General features: G+C 44.1%; 1 protein-coding gene across 2 annotated transcripts in view; it reads right to left on the bottom strand.

Moving 5' to 3' along the window:
- Positions 1-1,111: 1,111 nt before the first annotated feature.
- LOC129705831 (triokinase/FMN cyclase-like) overlaps positions 1,112-16,595 on the bottom strand; it is a 62,013-nt gene continuing 46,529 nt past the window's right edge. For both annotated transcript variants that reach the window (XM_055649664.1, XM_055649663.1), the window contains exons 14-17: positions 14,849-14,952; positions 9,975-10,008; positions 7,925-8,014; positions 1,112-2,028 (exon numbers count right to left, since the gene is read on the bottom strand). In XM_055649664.1, the coding sequence (XP_055505639.1) occupies positions 1,855-2,028; positions 7,925-8,014; positions 9,975-10,008; positions 14,849-14,952 (402 nt within the window). In that variant the 3' untranslated portion in view covers positions 1,112-1,854. The remainder of the gene's footprint in view (positions 2,029-7,924; positions 8,015-9,974; positions 10,009-14,848; positions 14,953-16,595) is intronic.

Genomic DNA, 16,595 nt, shown 5'->3' with positions numbered 1-16,595 from the left:
TTCTTGCTCAAAGCATTATCTGTGGGAAACTGGATTGCAGTTGGCGGGCTACGATACGGTAGAACTTTATTTATCCCAGGAGGGAAAATGATCTGGGAACAGTCATGAAACACAAAATACCTGAAACATGAAATTTAAAAAGTGACAAGTGGAAAGGATTGGGGATGTGCAAAGATTGGGGAGGTGGGGAGGGGGGAAGGAGGAGGGCTGTCAGTCTACCCCACGACAGAAGGGGGAGGAATTTGATATCCGCAGGGAAGAAGGATTTCCTGTGGTGTTCTGTCCTGCATCTTGGTGGATCCAGTCTGTTGCTAAAGGTATTCCTCAGGTTGATCAGTTTGTCATGGAGGGGGTGAGCTATATTGTCCAGGATGCACTGTAATTTGAAGAGCATCCTCCCCTCCAAGACCACCTCCCATGAATCCAACCGCCCCCAGGACGGAGCCAGCCTTCCTAATGAGTTTGTTAATCCTATTGGGGTCCGCGGCCTTCGCCTTGCTGCCCCAGCACATGACAGCGTAGAAGATGGCACTGGCTACCACCGATTGGTAGAACATCTGCAGCATCTTACTGCAGACGATGAAGGAGTGGAGCCTTCTCAAAAAGTACAGCCTGCTCTGTCCCTTCTTGTACAGGGCCTCAGCGTTCCTGGACCAGTCCAGTTTACTGTTCAGGTATAGTCCAAGGTATTTGTACTTCCTGGTAAACTGCACATCCACACCATTGATGGAGACAGGGGTGTTCCTCTCATCCTAAAGTCCACCACTAAGTCCTTTGTCTTGTCGGTGTTGAGCTGCAGGTGATTCAGCCCACATCACTAAACAAAGTTGTTGACTACACCCCTGTATTCAGCTTCCCTCTCCTCACTGATGCAGCCCACAATTACAATCATCTGAAAACATCTGCAGGTGGCAGGAATCTGTATTATATCTGAAGTCCGAGGTGTATATGGTGATGTGTGGTCAAATTACTAGCCACACATTTTGGAGATTTTATTTTCTAATGGACAATACATTTTTAAACTCAAGTTTTAGCTTAAAGAATTAACCAAACGGAAGGTGAGAAACTCCTGTCATATGTCTTTTTCAGAAATTTTGCAGATCCAGTAAAGCTGTTCATATAAATCTTTATTGAATATGAGTCACGTGTTGATAATGAACACAGTGGATCTGTGGTTACAACATCTCTACAGTACTGTGTTCTGGTATACATTTCAAAATATGTCCACACTACATTTACTAATTTCTCCTATCTTTTGCTTCCCATTGCAGCTTTTATTTAATGATCATTCATCTTTAATCATTTTAGCTGTTTATCTTTAAAGGAAGTCTACAGTGAATAAAGACCAACTGAAGTTAAACTAATTATCCCACAATCAACTATCTATGTTAAGTACTTAAATGCTCAATGAAACAAATCACAAATCACAACAAAATCTGTTTTGAATTAGTCATCAGCCTTCAAAATGAGTGGATGGGAGAGGTATGAATGTATGCCTCTGAATAAGCATGAAATTCACTGTGACCAGCAATAGGCGTTGGGGCTACGTTAGGTATCAATGGATGAAAAATGTCATGTATACAATATAAAGTTCACAGAGTACAGAGCATTGATCAGTATGCCGATACAGTGAGAATCAGTGATGGCCAATGGGTGAGAGAGTGCTAGGATCTTTGCAGCATAGTGAGGGTAGGCGGCAACTGAGGAATAGTGGATATATTGAAAATGAATAGCTGAAGGGTCCACGGGGTTCTTCTTCAAATCTTCTTGCCAGTAATAGGTGAACATTGGAACTCAAGAGCCCCAGTAGAAAATATATACCTCCAAAGAAAAACCACTTCACCAGATAGGTATTCAAGCCTGGTCTTCTGGATTAGACCCTTCAAGAGCTGTTAAGATACACTTCAAAATGGCAGCACAGGCCACAGCACCAGGGTCAGGTCGGGTGAGCTGAGCTGAAGAGATATAACTTGCCCGTCCTGCTTTTGCGATCATATCCTTGGTGGCTTCTGAACCTGCTTTGGCTTTCTGGAAACATAGCAGAAATGAATAGACAATAATCTTCATTTCACAAAGTGATGTTCATCCTAATCCCGAGATCAGTGTTAACCAATTCCATCAAACCTCATTCGGTAAATCTTGGATCCAGGACAAATCACATTATGCTACTTAATGATTCATCCACTTGCATTAAAGCAATATTCAAGAATCAAAAGGGTCACGAGTGTATAATTGTCATAAGCACCAGGAATACAACAATGCAATTATTACTTTCTGCAGCTTTACAGACCCATTAACGCAATAGCACAACAAATGAATATACAATAATCAATTATACAATAAATTAATAATTAGTAATGCCTGGTAACAAGACCAGAATAATGCAAACCAAAGTATGAAATGCAACAAAACAGTCCATAGCAAAGAATTACTGCGGTAATGTTGTGGTTAGGTGTTGTTCAAGAACCTGATTGTTGCTGGGAAGAAACTGTTCTTCAACCTGGGGACCAAGTCAAGTCAACTTTATTTGTCACATACACATACAAGATGTACAGTGAAATGAAAGTGGCAATGCCTGCAGATTGTGCAAAAACTACAGAACAGAATCAGTATTTACATGTTAGAAAAAAAACAATTTTAAAAAGACACAACACAACAGTAAATTAGTACAGTAACTTAGTCCCTGGTGAGATACGAGTTTACAGTTCTGATGACCTGTGGGAACTCTGTCTCCTCTGTTTTCACGGCATGACAGCGGAGGTGCTTGCCTGACCGTAGCAGCTGGAATAGTCCATTGCTGGGATGGTAGGGGTCCCCCATAATGTTGCTGGCTCTGGATCTGCACCTTCTGATGTATAGGTCCTGCAGGGGGGCGAGTGTAGCTCCCATAGTGCTTTCGGCCGAACGCACTACTCTTTGCAGAGCCTTCCTGTCCTCGGCAGAGCAGTTCCCAAACTAGATTGTGATGTTGCCGGATAAGATGTTTTCTACATCCCCAGACTAGAAGCACTGAAGGATCCTCAGAGAGACTCTGAATTTCCTCAGCTGCCTGAGGTGGTAAAGGCGCTGCCTTGCCTTACTCACCACAGTTCTCAGGCTCTTGTACCTTATTGCTGATGGTAGCAATGAGATGAGAGCTGGTCAGGATGGTGTGACTCTTCAATGTTGTTAGCTGCCTTTTTAAAGCAGCGCTTCTAGTACATACCTTCCATAATGGAGAGGTCAATATGATGGACATGGCAATGACCACCACTTTCTCCAGCCTCACTCAAAAGTGGACATCAAGTTACTGAACCAGGTAGGCTGTGGGCCGAGGAGCTTAATTCTGTAGTTTCGTGACCCAAGTCACCAAACTACATGAAATTTTCACATATTGTGTAAAAAAATCATATAAATCACCCTTGAAACTCGTCACGAACAAGACTTGCACATTTTTTTTATTAAATTAGAGAAAAAAACGGAAAAATTTTGGGTAATGTTTAGTCCAATCAAAGCACGTTTAACATTGAGTTGTCTGCCAGTTGGCCAATCACGCGCTTTGCTTCAGGCTAGCACACAAAATGGCTAAGGGGGCTTCACAGATGCCTGTTTTACTGGAGATTCCGATTTGTTGTTCTGTGGAATAAATGTCGTGGAAAGTTGCAGCAAGGTAATTGAATTTCGTGAGAAAAGCATTAAAAAGGCTGAAGAAAGTGCTGCTAAGTGGATGGAAGTGCAAGAAAGCCTTGAAAGCAAAGTCGCTGCTGAGGTGCTGGAACAAAGATTTAGAGCCAGGAATCAACTCTAACTGAAAAGCAAGATCTAAAGTCTGAATTTATGAAAATCTATCTGTATGGACTTTAATTAATTTAATTGCACCCTTTTATAATGTGAATAAATTCATTCATTCACTTACTTCAATCATTCATTCATTCCTTATTCATTCACTCATTCATTCATGAAGTTGAGGGCCTAAACTATATGTTTCTATAACACAGTCAAATAAACATTGTCACTAATGCCAGCGTGTTGTGTAATAAGTCTTTAACAGCTAATCTCGGAGCTGCCTGCGATAACTTACCGGGAAAAAGTGCTCCGATCGCGGGTCTAGGTAATCGCGGTAAAGTGAAGCCGCGGTCTCAATTAATAACCGGCCGATTCGCCAATGCGGAGCCGCGGATCATCTCCGCGGGCGGGCGGGGGGGGGGAGGCTGTACATAGTGCCATCTGTAGCGGCCGTTTTCAGGCACCGACAACGGAAGAAAAACGGAGGGATATCGATCGCACTTTATAGGCTTCCATTGCAGTGCGAAATGGTCAGAAATGGTTAATGTTTCTGTAGAAATGAATTGATGATATGTGAACTTGAACTAGTTTTTCTACGGTAGTAACCTATTGTTATTCTCATTAACATTGTTCTTGGTTTCTTGGTCCTCCAAAATATTCCAAATGGAATTTAAACTGGAGGTGGAATTTTATTAAGATTAATTAACATTATTTATTAACAATTATTAATTAATTTATTAATTATTATTAATTAATAAAATGTATTAACATTAAGAAGAGGTTGAAATGTTATGAATTGACGTCCATGCAGACTTAATGACTATTAGATTTTTTTTCTGTAGCCTCTTGAAATAACTTATCAATTGTAATAAATTACAGTGTAAATCTCATTGACATTAAATAGAGGTTGACACTTTATGAATTGAAGTCCATGCAGACCTAGGTACTATGAGATGTTTCTTTCTCTAGCTATTCTGCACCCTCTGCTCCTGCACTTGAACTTGAAGTCTTATCTATGGTAGTAAATTACAGTGTCAGTCTCATTGACATTAAGAAGAGATTGACATTTTATGAATTGAAGTCCATGCAGACCCAAGTAATATGAGATTTTTTTTCTGCAGCTTCTGCCCCTCCACTCTTCAGAGCCTGTCCACACAAAATATGATTACATTCATATTTACAGCCTATTTCCGTGTTGCAGTCCATTTAAACTATATATTATTATACCAATATATATATATATATATATATATATATAGTTTAAACTAGACCAAGTGCAGACCCGTTGGGTCTGCTCCCCCAATGGTGTGATCCCCCAACCCAATATTCCACCATGCACCCGTCTCCACCAATGGAACTTAAGCCGTTCTCAAAAGTAAGATTCCAACACTGCCCTGCCTCCCTCAGCAGTGGATTTAAAAGAAAATCCAATGGCACCTCCCCTGCCTGCTGCAGCAGTGAAAAGTTCAGAGTGTTCCTGTCTTGCAACTTCGTTTCGAAGTGTGTTGGAAGCTGACATGTAAATGGAGAAGGCAGTTTATTTTTGAAATACTTGGGGGGGGGGGGGAGGATTTGATTAAAAACGTGTACTTCAACACAACGAAATGTAATGAGGAGCGGATACTTAGAAAGAAAAGCGAAATCTCTACCGAAATGGAAAAGATCTCGGAGATTGAGCGTCTGGATTGGGCGTGGCAATGAATCAAAGGAAGAAATGCAGCCGGCAGCCGTACATGCAAATGGATCCATTCCGATTGGACATCTGCGAGCATCGGCCATTCCGATTGGACATCTGCGAGTATCGGGCACGAATCAAAAGGCAGAAAGGGATCCGGACGGCAGGCGGACGGATAGCCCCAGAGTTTTATAGATATACTACACCAAGTGCAGACCCGTTGGGTCTGCTCCCCCAATGGTGTGATCCCCCAACCCAATATTCCACCATGCACCCGTCTCCTCCAATGGAACTGAAGCCGTTGCCAAATGTAAGTTTCCAGCACTCCCCTGCCTCCCTCAATTGCACCTCCCCTGCCTGCTGCAGCAGTGAAAAGTTCAGTGTTCCTGTCTTGCAACTTTGTTTCGAAGTGTGTTGGAAGCTGACAGGAAGGAGCAGCGAATCAAAAGGAAGAAAGGCAGCTGGCAGCCGGACGGCAGGCGGCAGCCACAGACTTTTATATATATACTAGACCAAGTGCAGACCCGTTGGGTCTGCTCCCCCAATGGTGTGATCCCCCAACCCAATATTCCACCATGCACCCGTCTCCTCCAATGGAACTGAAGCCGTTCTCAAAAGTAAGATTCCACCACTGCCCTGCCTCTTTAAAAAAAAATCCCTGCCTGCTGCAGCAGTGAAAAGTTCAGTGTTCCTGTCTTGCAACATTGTTTCGAAGTGTGTTGGAAGCTGAGGAAGGAGCAGCCGTCAACGAATCAAAAGGCAGGAAGGGATCCGTACTGCAGGCGGACGGATTTGAGTTTTATATATATATATATAGATAGATAGATGGATTGCAACATGGAAATAGGCTGCCCATGATGTAATACGGGCATTGGCCACTAGATGGCACTTATTTTCCCGATCTCATTTCCTAATTAGTTTAATTAATTAATGTGCAACGTTTGGCAATGACGAGTTATGACATCCTTCTCAATTATATTTCATCTAAATCTGTGGAAAATGTCATGTAGTTTGGTGACTTGGGTCACAAAAACTGATTTCTAGACACATTTTTGATGCTCGGCCCACAGCCTAAGGCCAGGCTGCAACCAGTCAGTATGCTCTGTTAAAGTGAAGCGTATTCGGCAAAATGGTGAATCTCCTCAATCTTCTGCGGACCTTCATGGACTTAATGAGCTTTCTTTGTGATTGCATCAATATGCTGGGCTCAGGACAGTTATGTTCGCCCAGGAACTTGAAGCTGTTGAAGCGGTGGATTCACAAACAACAGAGAACACCTGAATATTTAGGGAAGTCGCCAGCAGAAATCCACACTTATGTTCTCTCAAAGCATGTATTTGGTATTCATAATACTATGCCATTGACTGTAATCTCTATTTGTTCATTATATGAATAGAGTGGTAAAAAGTACATACTCCGAGTGTATGGCGCCACCACTCGGATTTTCGAGTGGTGGCGCCATTGAGTGTGGCAGCCTCGTCTGCAGCTGTTCGTTTTTCTGTTAAAAGTTTTGATTTGTACACCTTTTAGTCTTTTTTGTGTGGGGATGGGGGGGGGAAGGGGGAAAGACTGTTTTTTCCAGTCCCTACCTGGGCAAGGATGCGTCCTTCCTCCTAGCCGCATCGTCGCCCCCTCCTCACTGCCTACCACCTGGATTGGCGCGGCCTTTCTTGCCGGAGACCGCCTAGAGCTTCGAGCTGCAGCGCAGCACTGAGGTACCATCGCGGAGCGGGCGATGCCTTACCCGGGTCGCCGTGTGGTGCCCCGGAGTGCTGTGACTGCCGACTTCAACATCGTGGAGCTGTGGGGTCTGCGGAGCGTCCAGCCGCAGAGGCGCTGACTTTGAACACCGCGGAGCCTGGGATCTTTCGTCGAGATCGCCAGTGTTGGGGCTCCGACCAACGCAGCCTGTGGACTTCGGAAGCTGCGGTCACCGGTGGCAAGCGTCCGTTTTGGAACTCCAAGCAGCTGAAGACTGTTCTTCCGACGCCGGAGTTACAGTATTCCGGAGAGAGGGCCTAAGACATCGGGCCGCCGTAGCGGCGACTGCGGAAGCCTCAATAGGCCCCGACCACGTGTGAACATGGAGGAAGTGGACTGAACTTTGCTGCCTTCCCTCACAGTGGGAAACATTGTGGGGGGATGTTTATACGTTTAATGTTACATCTTTAATGTCGTGTTTATTTTATTGGTGTATTGCAATGGCAACTCAAATTTCACTACACCAATTGGTGTATGTAACAATAAATGTCCTTTGTCCTCCACAACTTCTAAATTTGTAATTTTTGTGGTTCTAATGGTCCTAACAGGGATTCTCCCCAAGTAATTATCTGCACATATTTCACCATATGACTTTCAATGAGTATGTTAAAATATAATTTAAATCAGTATCTAATCTTGTCATCACATTGGCAACAGACAAGGTGATCAGGACCAAGACTCTGGGTACTGATTGCTTTCCAATAGGTAAGATTTTTTCATTACCTGCACAGCCTCTGCTAGCACCTTTAGCTCATTACCATCTTCGTCTGACACCTTGCGTAACTCATCAGCAGCAGCACAAAGCGCGTCAAGCTAGGATACAAGGATGAGAATTATTAAAGACCCTGTGTGACATTAGTATCTGCTGTAAATCCCCATTTCACAATGATGCACAATAATGCATTAATTTGTGCACTAATCATGAAAATTAGCGAAGCCTTCCCAGGCAAAACAGTCCCTCTTATATAAAATAAATCATAGCAAGTTTTGTTTCCATTGAACATCTCCCCATCACTCATATCAATATCCCTACACAAGAGAGATATGACCAATGTATGAGAGATGATTTTGCAGACACATAGAACAGTTTGTGAAACTTAGAAACATAGAAATTAGGTGCAGGAGTAGGCCATTCGGCCCTTCGAGCCTGCACCACCATGCAATATGATCATGGCTGATCATCCAACTCAGTATCCCATACCTGCCTTCTCTCCATACCCCCCGATCCCCTTAGCCACATCTAACTCCCTCTTAAATATAGCCAATGAACTGGCCTCAACTACCCTCTGTGGCAGAGAGTTCCAGAGATTCACCACTCTCTGTGTGAAAAAAGTTCTTCTCATCTCGGTTTTAAAGGATTTCCCCCTTATCCTTAAGCTGTGACCCCTTGTCCTGGACTTCCCTAACATCGGGAACAATCTTCCTGCATCTAGCCTGTCCAACCCCTTAAGAATTTTGTAAGTTTCTATAAGATCCCCTCTCAATCTCCTAAATTCTAGAGAGAGTATAAACCAAGTCTATCCAGTCTTTCTTCATAAGACAGTCCTGACATCCCAGGAATCAGTCTGGTGAACCGTCTCTGCACTCCCTCTATGGCAATAATGTCCTTCCTCAGATTTGGAGACCAAAACTGTACGCAATACTCCAGGTGTGGTCTCACCAAGACCCTGTACAACTGCAGTAGAACCTCCCTGCTCCTATACTCAAATCCTTTTGCAATGAAAGCTAACATACCATTCGCTTTTCTTTACTGCCTGCTGCACCTGCATGCCTACCTTCAATGACTGGTGTACCATGACACCCAGGTCTCGCTGCATCTTCCCCTTTCCCAATCGGCCACCATTTAGATAATAGTCTGCTTTCCCGTTTTTGCCACCAAAATGGATAACCTCACATTTATCCACATTATACTGCATCTGCCAAACATTTGCCCACTCACCCAGCCTATCCAAGTCACCTTGCAGTCTCCTAGCATCCTCCTCACAGCTAACACTGCCCCCCAGCTTAGTGTCATCCGCAAACTTGGAGATATTGCCTTCAATTCCCTCATCCAGATCATTAATATGTATTGGAAATAGCTGGGGTCCCAGCACTGAGCCTTGCGGTACTCCACTAGTCACTGCCTGCCATTGTGAAAAGGACCCGTTTACTCCTACTCTTTGCTTCCTGTTTGCCAGCCAGTTCTCTATCCACATCAATACTGAACCCCCAATGCCTTGTGCTTTAAGTTTGTATACTAATCTCTTATGTGGGACCTTGTCGAAAGCCTTCTGGAAGTCCAGATACACCACATCCACTGGTTCTCCCCTATCCACGCTACTAGTTACATCCTCGAAAAATTCTATAAGATTCGTCAGACATGATTTACCTTTCGTAAATACTTCAATAGCATTGGCTGGAAAAAAAATTAAATAGATATAAATATAGTCCAAGAGATCTAAAACAACAGGATTAACATCTCTAACTGCATTTTCTGAGAATCCCAAGCAAGTGAATCCAACAAGTTTACCTGAAGTTTCCTTAATAAATTTTATAGTTCAGGGAACGAAACTGAATAAATTTATGACCTTCCCAAGTTCTATGACTTAAAACTGTTCAACTGTGGTTAGCAGCGATAACTAAATCACTTGGAATTTATGTGACACCAAATCCATCAAGATCAATGTAAATATGTAGCTAAAGTCTACATTTAGTATGTTTCAATACATCTACAATCCTTTCTCAGCATTTGCCTTAAATTGAAATTATTCATGTACTTAAGGATAAGACTCACCATGGTTCTGTCTCCCGGCTCTGCACCTCCATACCTGTAGATAACATATTTGCGCAATGTTCACAGTGTATCCCAATATATCAGGAATTTTGAAAAAATAGTGAAGTGACATCTGTTTACAATTTAGAAACAATCCTATTTAACACTGTACGAAAGCATATTAGAATCAAGACATTGGGGTTATTTTGGAAAGTCCCAGGGTCAAATGCAGTCTTGTCAGGTGTGTTCTACAATTAAATAGAGTTTTCAGCGTCTGGATTGAGATTCCTATGAATCACAGTAATTTTAGAACACAGGAGACTTGTCAAATATATCTATCAGCCTAATAGAACTTACCAGCACGAAGTCCATGTACCTGCAGGCTACAGCTCTTCAAGTAAACATGCACATCTATCTTCTATATCAAGATCAAGAAGGCTCATCAGCGTCTCTTCTTCCTGAGGAGACTGAAGAAGGTCCATCTGTCTCCTCAGATCCTGGTGAACTTCTACCACTGCACCATCGAGAGCATCCTTACCAACTGCATCACAGTATGGTATGGCAACTGCTCTGTCTCCGACCGGAAGGCACTGCAGAGGGTGGTGAAAATTGCCCAACGCATCACCGGTTCCACGCTCCCCTCCATTGAGTCTGTCCAAAGCAAGCGCTGTCTGCGGAGGGCGCTCAGCATCACCAAGGACTGCTCTCACCCCAACCATGGACTGTTTACCCTCCTACCATCCGGGAGGCGCTACAGGTCTCTCCGTTGCCGAACCAGCAGGTCGAGGAACAGCTTCTTTCCGGCGGCTGTCACTCGACTAAACAACGTACCTCGGTGACTGCCAATCACCCCCCCCCCCCGGACACTTATTATTTATTTTTTATTCAAATCGTTTGCTATGTCGCTCTTCAAGGGAGATGCTAAATGCATTTCGTTGTCTCTGTACTGTACACTGACAATGACAATTAAAATTGAATCTGAATCTGAATCTATATCTATGCATAACTAAAACTCTGATCTTGTGCTCTTCCAGTGTGTGCGGGTTTTCTATTTGTAAAAGTTAGCAAAGTTTAAAAATCGTAAAAACGGGGAGGTGGGGGATAGAGGGATAGGAGGGGGGATAGGGAGGGGAGAGGATTTATGGAGGGAGGGAGTGAGTGACTGAGGGTAGGGGAAAGGAGAGAGAGGTGAGGGAGGGATTGGGGCAGAGGAGGGGAAAGAAGAGGGAGGGTGAAGAGGAGGGTGAGAGAGTCCTAGGGATGAGGGAAAATGAGCTGCGCCTGTGCAGTTGGGGGCTATGGGTGAGTGGTGGAATATTGCGTTGGGGACCAAGCCTCCTGTGTGACAGGGACCCACCGGGTCCCACTTAGTCTAGTACATTACTAAAACTCTCATCTTGTTTGTTTGCCCGGTTTGTATTTGCGCAAAAAACGTACACGATAGCGGTACAATTTTTGCACCACCCATCTCACCATTGATCTGTGATGTAAATGAAATGCGTTTTGTTCAGATCGATGGTATATTTTAAAAGTTAATACCGTTTTAAAAGAACCTGCAAACAATGCCCCCACCCGCGCATGCACAGTTGGGGAGAGTTCCCGTGCGCGTCTTTCCTGGCGTCGCAAAGGGCAACCGACGGATCCTCAGCCGCGCCTGCGCAATTGGGGTCTTTCCAGAATTTGTATCGCAATCTTATTTTCACAACGGCGAAACAGGTAACATTTAAAAAACAGCATTTTACTGCTACGTTGGACCCGCGGGGATCCGTCGTCTTGGCGCTGAGGCTGGGGCAGCGGTTCGGTGGACGGGGAGAGAACGGGGGGGTGGAAGAGGCCGGGCCGATCTGAGGCTCGGGCGCTGAACCTAGCTCCGGGAAAGGAGCCGCACCCTCGAGATTCTGGGGAAGCGAGGAGGGAAAGTGGGGGATTGAGGGAGAGGAGGGGGTAGGGAGTGAGAGGGGGGGGGGGGAGGGGGATAGAGGGGGAGTGGGGGAGGTAGGGAGTGGGGAATAGAGGGAGAGGAGGGCAGTGGGGGAGGTGAAGAAGAATAGTGGGAGGAATAGGGAAAGGTGAGGCGTGGGAGAGGTGGGGGATGGACGGATTGGAAGGGGTAGGAAGGGGAGAGAACTTATGGAGGGAGTGACTGAAGCTAGGGGAAAGGAGAGGGAGGGATTGGGGGAGGAGAGGAGGCGAGGGGAAAGAAGAGGGAGGAGTTGAGGAGGGAGAGTGGGGGAGGAGGGGAAATAGAGGGAGAGCGTGAGTGGGGGAGGTAGGGAGTGGGGAAAAGAGGGAGATGAGGGGGAGGTCAGGAGGGATAGGTGTGGGTAGGGAGGGGAGGGGAGTTATGGAGGGAGGGACTGAGGGTAGGGAAAAGGAGAGGGAGGGAGCGATTGGGGAGGAGAGGAGGAGAGGGGAAAGAAGAGGGAGGATGAAGAGGAGGGGGAGGGAGTGCTGGGGGATGAGGGGAAATGAGCTGCGTCTGCGCAGTTGGGGGCTATGGGTGAGTGGTGGAATATTGTGTTCGGGGAACAGGTTTGCGTTGGGGGAACGGGTGAGTGGTGGAATACTGCGTTAGGGAATGGGTTGCGTTGGGGGAACGGGTGAGTGGTGGAATACTGCGTTAGGGAATGGGTTGCGTTGGGGGAACAGGCCTCCTGTGTGACAGGGACCCAACGGGTCCCACTTAGTCTGGTACATTTTAAATGTGATGAAGACTTCCGCCTTTGCCATCCTTTTAGCCTGTGATTTACAGATGCCGACAGCCCCTCTAGTTAAAGACTTCCCCCCCCCACCCCATCTCCCTTCTAGTCCTCCTACCAATTATTTTAATTCCATGCCTCCTGATTTTTGAGATCTCTGCCGAAGGATATAGGTACTTCCCATTTTTTTTTTCTATCTCGGCCCTTAATTTTATACATCTTAATTAAATTTTCCCTCACCCTTCTTTATTCCAAGGGAAACATCCTTAATTAGCTTTACATAGCTATAATTTTCCAATCAATGCAACATCCTCGTAAATCTGCACTAACTCCTCCTATCACATAACATTTGGTTATCAGAAAAATATGCAGTGTTCAGCTTTGATACCGCTGTGGGGGTGTTTATGTTATAGACTATCATGTTCTGTGTTCTTATTTTTTATTCATATGGCTGAATGGTGAAAAAGCATTTCGTAGTCTCTGTACTTGTACTCTGCACAATGACAATAAAGTTGAATCTAATCTAATCTAAATATAGCTCTAGCATTATTTACCTGGTCTTATTTTCTATATCTTGACAAGTCAAACAACATATGGTACTTTTTAACTGTCTTACCAAGCTGCCCCAATGTCTCTTTGTGCCTCAATATCATTCAATTTCTTCCTATTTACTACATATATCTTTGCTTTGATTCACCCATGGTGCATTGGGAGATAGCAAACTGTCAGGTGATGGCATCAAAATAAGTTCAGGAAGAGTGGCAGCTGTGATTGGACAGATGGATAAATTGGAGATTTCATGTAAACTGAAAAATATGGGGTCTTTGCACATTAAGTTGCTGTGAAGAGTATTAAAGGAGCAGGCTTGTTAATGCAGCATGAGGATGAATGAGAATGGGTATCATGGCACATAATAATAGTGATTATTTATCTGCTATCATCCTTCCTGATCTGGAGAGCACAAACTGGAATTATGTACAATGGACCTAATGCCCACCTTTGCCACATGCAATCACACATTCTTTGTGGTTTTGGCAAGTTTTCTTCGTCTCATGTTTGGAGAAATACAACTTCCTACAACTCATTACATAGTATATCAAAATCATTACTTAGATCATTTTCCAATTGAAGCGTAGCCAGAAAAGCCACTTAACCTTTTGCCGAGTACATTTTATCACAAACACATCATTATTAAACCAAATCAGAGTTTCAAGAGGAACCAGTGATCCTCTTTGCATTCCTTTTACACTTTTTAAAATCAAAATTAATTTCTTCTCTTGGTCTGGCATCAACTGCAAAGCATGTAAGTTTCTGAATCCAAGCCGAAATTAAATAAAATAGTATTAATCCCAATTACCGTACTTCAGTAACTCGCCTGTTAACATCTAAAGCCTTCCCACCAACCACAAGGCTCAAGTCGGAAGCATGAAAGACTATACTACACCAGCTTAAATGAGTGCAGCTCCAAAAGCTGTTAAGAAACTCAACACCAGGCTGGACAGAGTAGCCGACTTAGTTTGCACCCTATTCACCATTTAACCATCCATTCTCTCCATCTCAAGTGACAGTGGCTGCAATATGTACCATCTACACAAAGCACTGTGTTAATCACTGTTTCTGTAACATCACCTCCAAAACATCTGATCTATTTTACCAAGAGAGACATGTGCAGCAGGTGCTTGGGGACATCATTATTTGCAGAGTCCTTTCCAATTTGCACCCAGTCTTGATTTCGAAATGTATCACAATTCCTTCATTATTTCTTGTTCATAATTCTGGAATTCCTTTCTCAACAACACTGCAGGAGTATCTTCAGAAGGACTGCAGGATGCAAGAAAGCAGCTCATCACCATGCTCCAATGGGCATTTAAGGATGGTCTTAAGGGCAAGCCCACCATGCAGTGCCTAGATTTCTGAAAGTAAATAAGTAAAACCAACATATGCATGATAAAGGCACACCTTTGGAGATAGGCCATGAGTTTCCATATTTAAATTCAGCATTGAAGAAGGTACATTAATTTACACCTGTTTGAAAATACCTGTTAGAACCCCCGAGGTACTGTCTCACTATTCCCACATAATAATCACTTCCTACAACCATTTTCCCTTTTCACTTTACAACCCCTTGAATAAATATTCTTCACCAATGTAATTTACTTGTTTTGAACCCTTTGAACTGACTGTGCGCCCACTGACCTTTTCAACGCTCCAATCGCAGAATCCAATGCCAATGCCCAGGCAGAAGGTTTGTTGTTATTTTTCACATTTGGTGCTGCTGCCATCAAGGCAATACTGTACAGCTACAATAGAAAGGGCATTTCTTTATGAATTGTCCAAAACCACTAAAACAATTATCAGAATACTGAAAACACTCAAGTGATTCAGAGTAGCTAAAGTAGAATTATCCTTGCATTGAGTTGAAAATGGTAATTAGGGACAGGCAATAAATGCTGGCTTTGACACTAACATCTGGATTCTGACGTTCAATTTTTAATTGAGAAAAAAGATCAAGGTTAGAACTAGTTTTAACTATCAGCACATTGTGTCTATCTTTGGTGTAAACCAGCAACTGCAGGTCATTCCAACACATTACTCTGTGGTCAGTTCTTCAAATGATTACAACATCTGCACCATTCAAGATACATTTCTTCGCTTCCTCCTCGTTGTTCAGTTAGCAGAGGAAAACTAACTTGCTGAGAGAGATTAACATGAAGGGCAGACTGCTCATTCCCAGATCATCAATCAACAAATATTTATCTTCTCGCTGCTTCTGTGTAAGTCCATCATGTATAGTTGTCAGATGGTAAATTATTTTAGAGAAAAATTGCCTGTCTGCATTAATTTGTTCTTGTAGCGAAGAATACAAGGGAAGATTAGTCACTCAAATGTTCGAAAGCTGTCATAGAAATTATATTAGCAATTATAATGAAGTCATGTCAATCAAAAAGGACAAAACTGCAGAACACCCAACTTCCATCTAAGTGCAGCAAGCCAATGGGAGCACCGAGATTCGTATCAAAGCACTTGTTATACGGACCAGGATGTTTACAATTATTGCTTCATTATTAGCCATACTGAATATTATTATAAGGAAGTAGCATCAAAACACTGTGGTGATTTGAAAATAAGGTTCACCAGCACTCTACAAGCAACCAGTGTGTGGATGATAAATGCGTCCACATTATCGTATCATAGAGTGGAATAAATAAAGAACTCGAGCAGGCCTGCCAATGTGCAGTGTGAAAAGCACACAATGTTTGCTGAATCCTGCACTGGGTTTGATGCCTTTGATGCAAAGACAAGAATGGCAACTAAGCGAAACTAAGAAGCTGGTAATCTGAAATAATTACTTGATGAGGAACTATCTGTGGAGCCAGAAACAGATAAAGAGATAAAACGTTGTGTCAATGTTCTGTTCCCTTGAAAGGTCAAACATGTAAAATTGTTTCTCTCTCTAGATGCAGCTTGATCTACTGAAAATTCCAGACTTCTCTTTTTATAATAAACGAGACCAAGGGGGGGGACCGTTGGGCCCCATCCCCTCAACGCGGGGGGGGGGGGGGGGGGGGGGGGGGGGGGGGGGGGGGGGGGGGGGGGGGGGCGGCCTTCGGCGTCACCCCCACGCACACTAACCACCCCCACACACACAAACCCCACCCCTTGATATTATATTAATATTATTCAATTCGCTCCTTTTACCCCATCCCCCACCCTATCCACTCACTCATAACCCCCAACTGCGCAGGCGCCGCTAGAGGGGGGGGGGGGGGGGGGGTTGGAGAGGGAGGGGGAGGGGGGTAGAGAGGGGTGGAGGGGCGCAGCGTCACAGGGGAAGGCTGGTTCCCGAATGTAATATTCCACCACTCACCCATAGGTCCCATAGGTCCCTGAGCTAGGCTGCGGCCGGCGAGGACCAGTGCGAGGCCCAGAGCGACCTGAGGAC

This window comes from Leucoraja erinacea, chromosome 18 (genome assembly GCF_028641065.1).
Source record: "Leucoraja erinacea ecotype New England chromosome 18, Leri_hhj_1, whole genome shotgun sequence".
NCBI lineage: Eukaryota > Metazoa > Chordata > Chondrichthyes > Rajiformes > Rajidae > Leucoraja > Leucoraja erinaceus.
The sequence above is the reverse complement of the archived record's forward strand: the minus strand, read 5'-3'. Positions and strand labels throughout refer to the sequence as shown.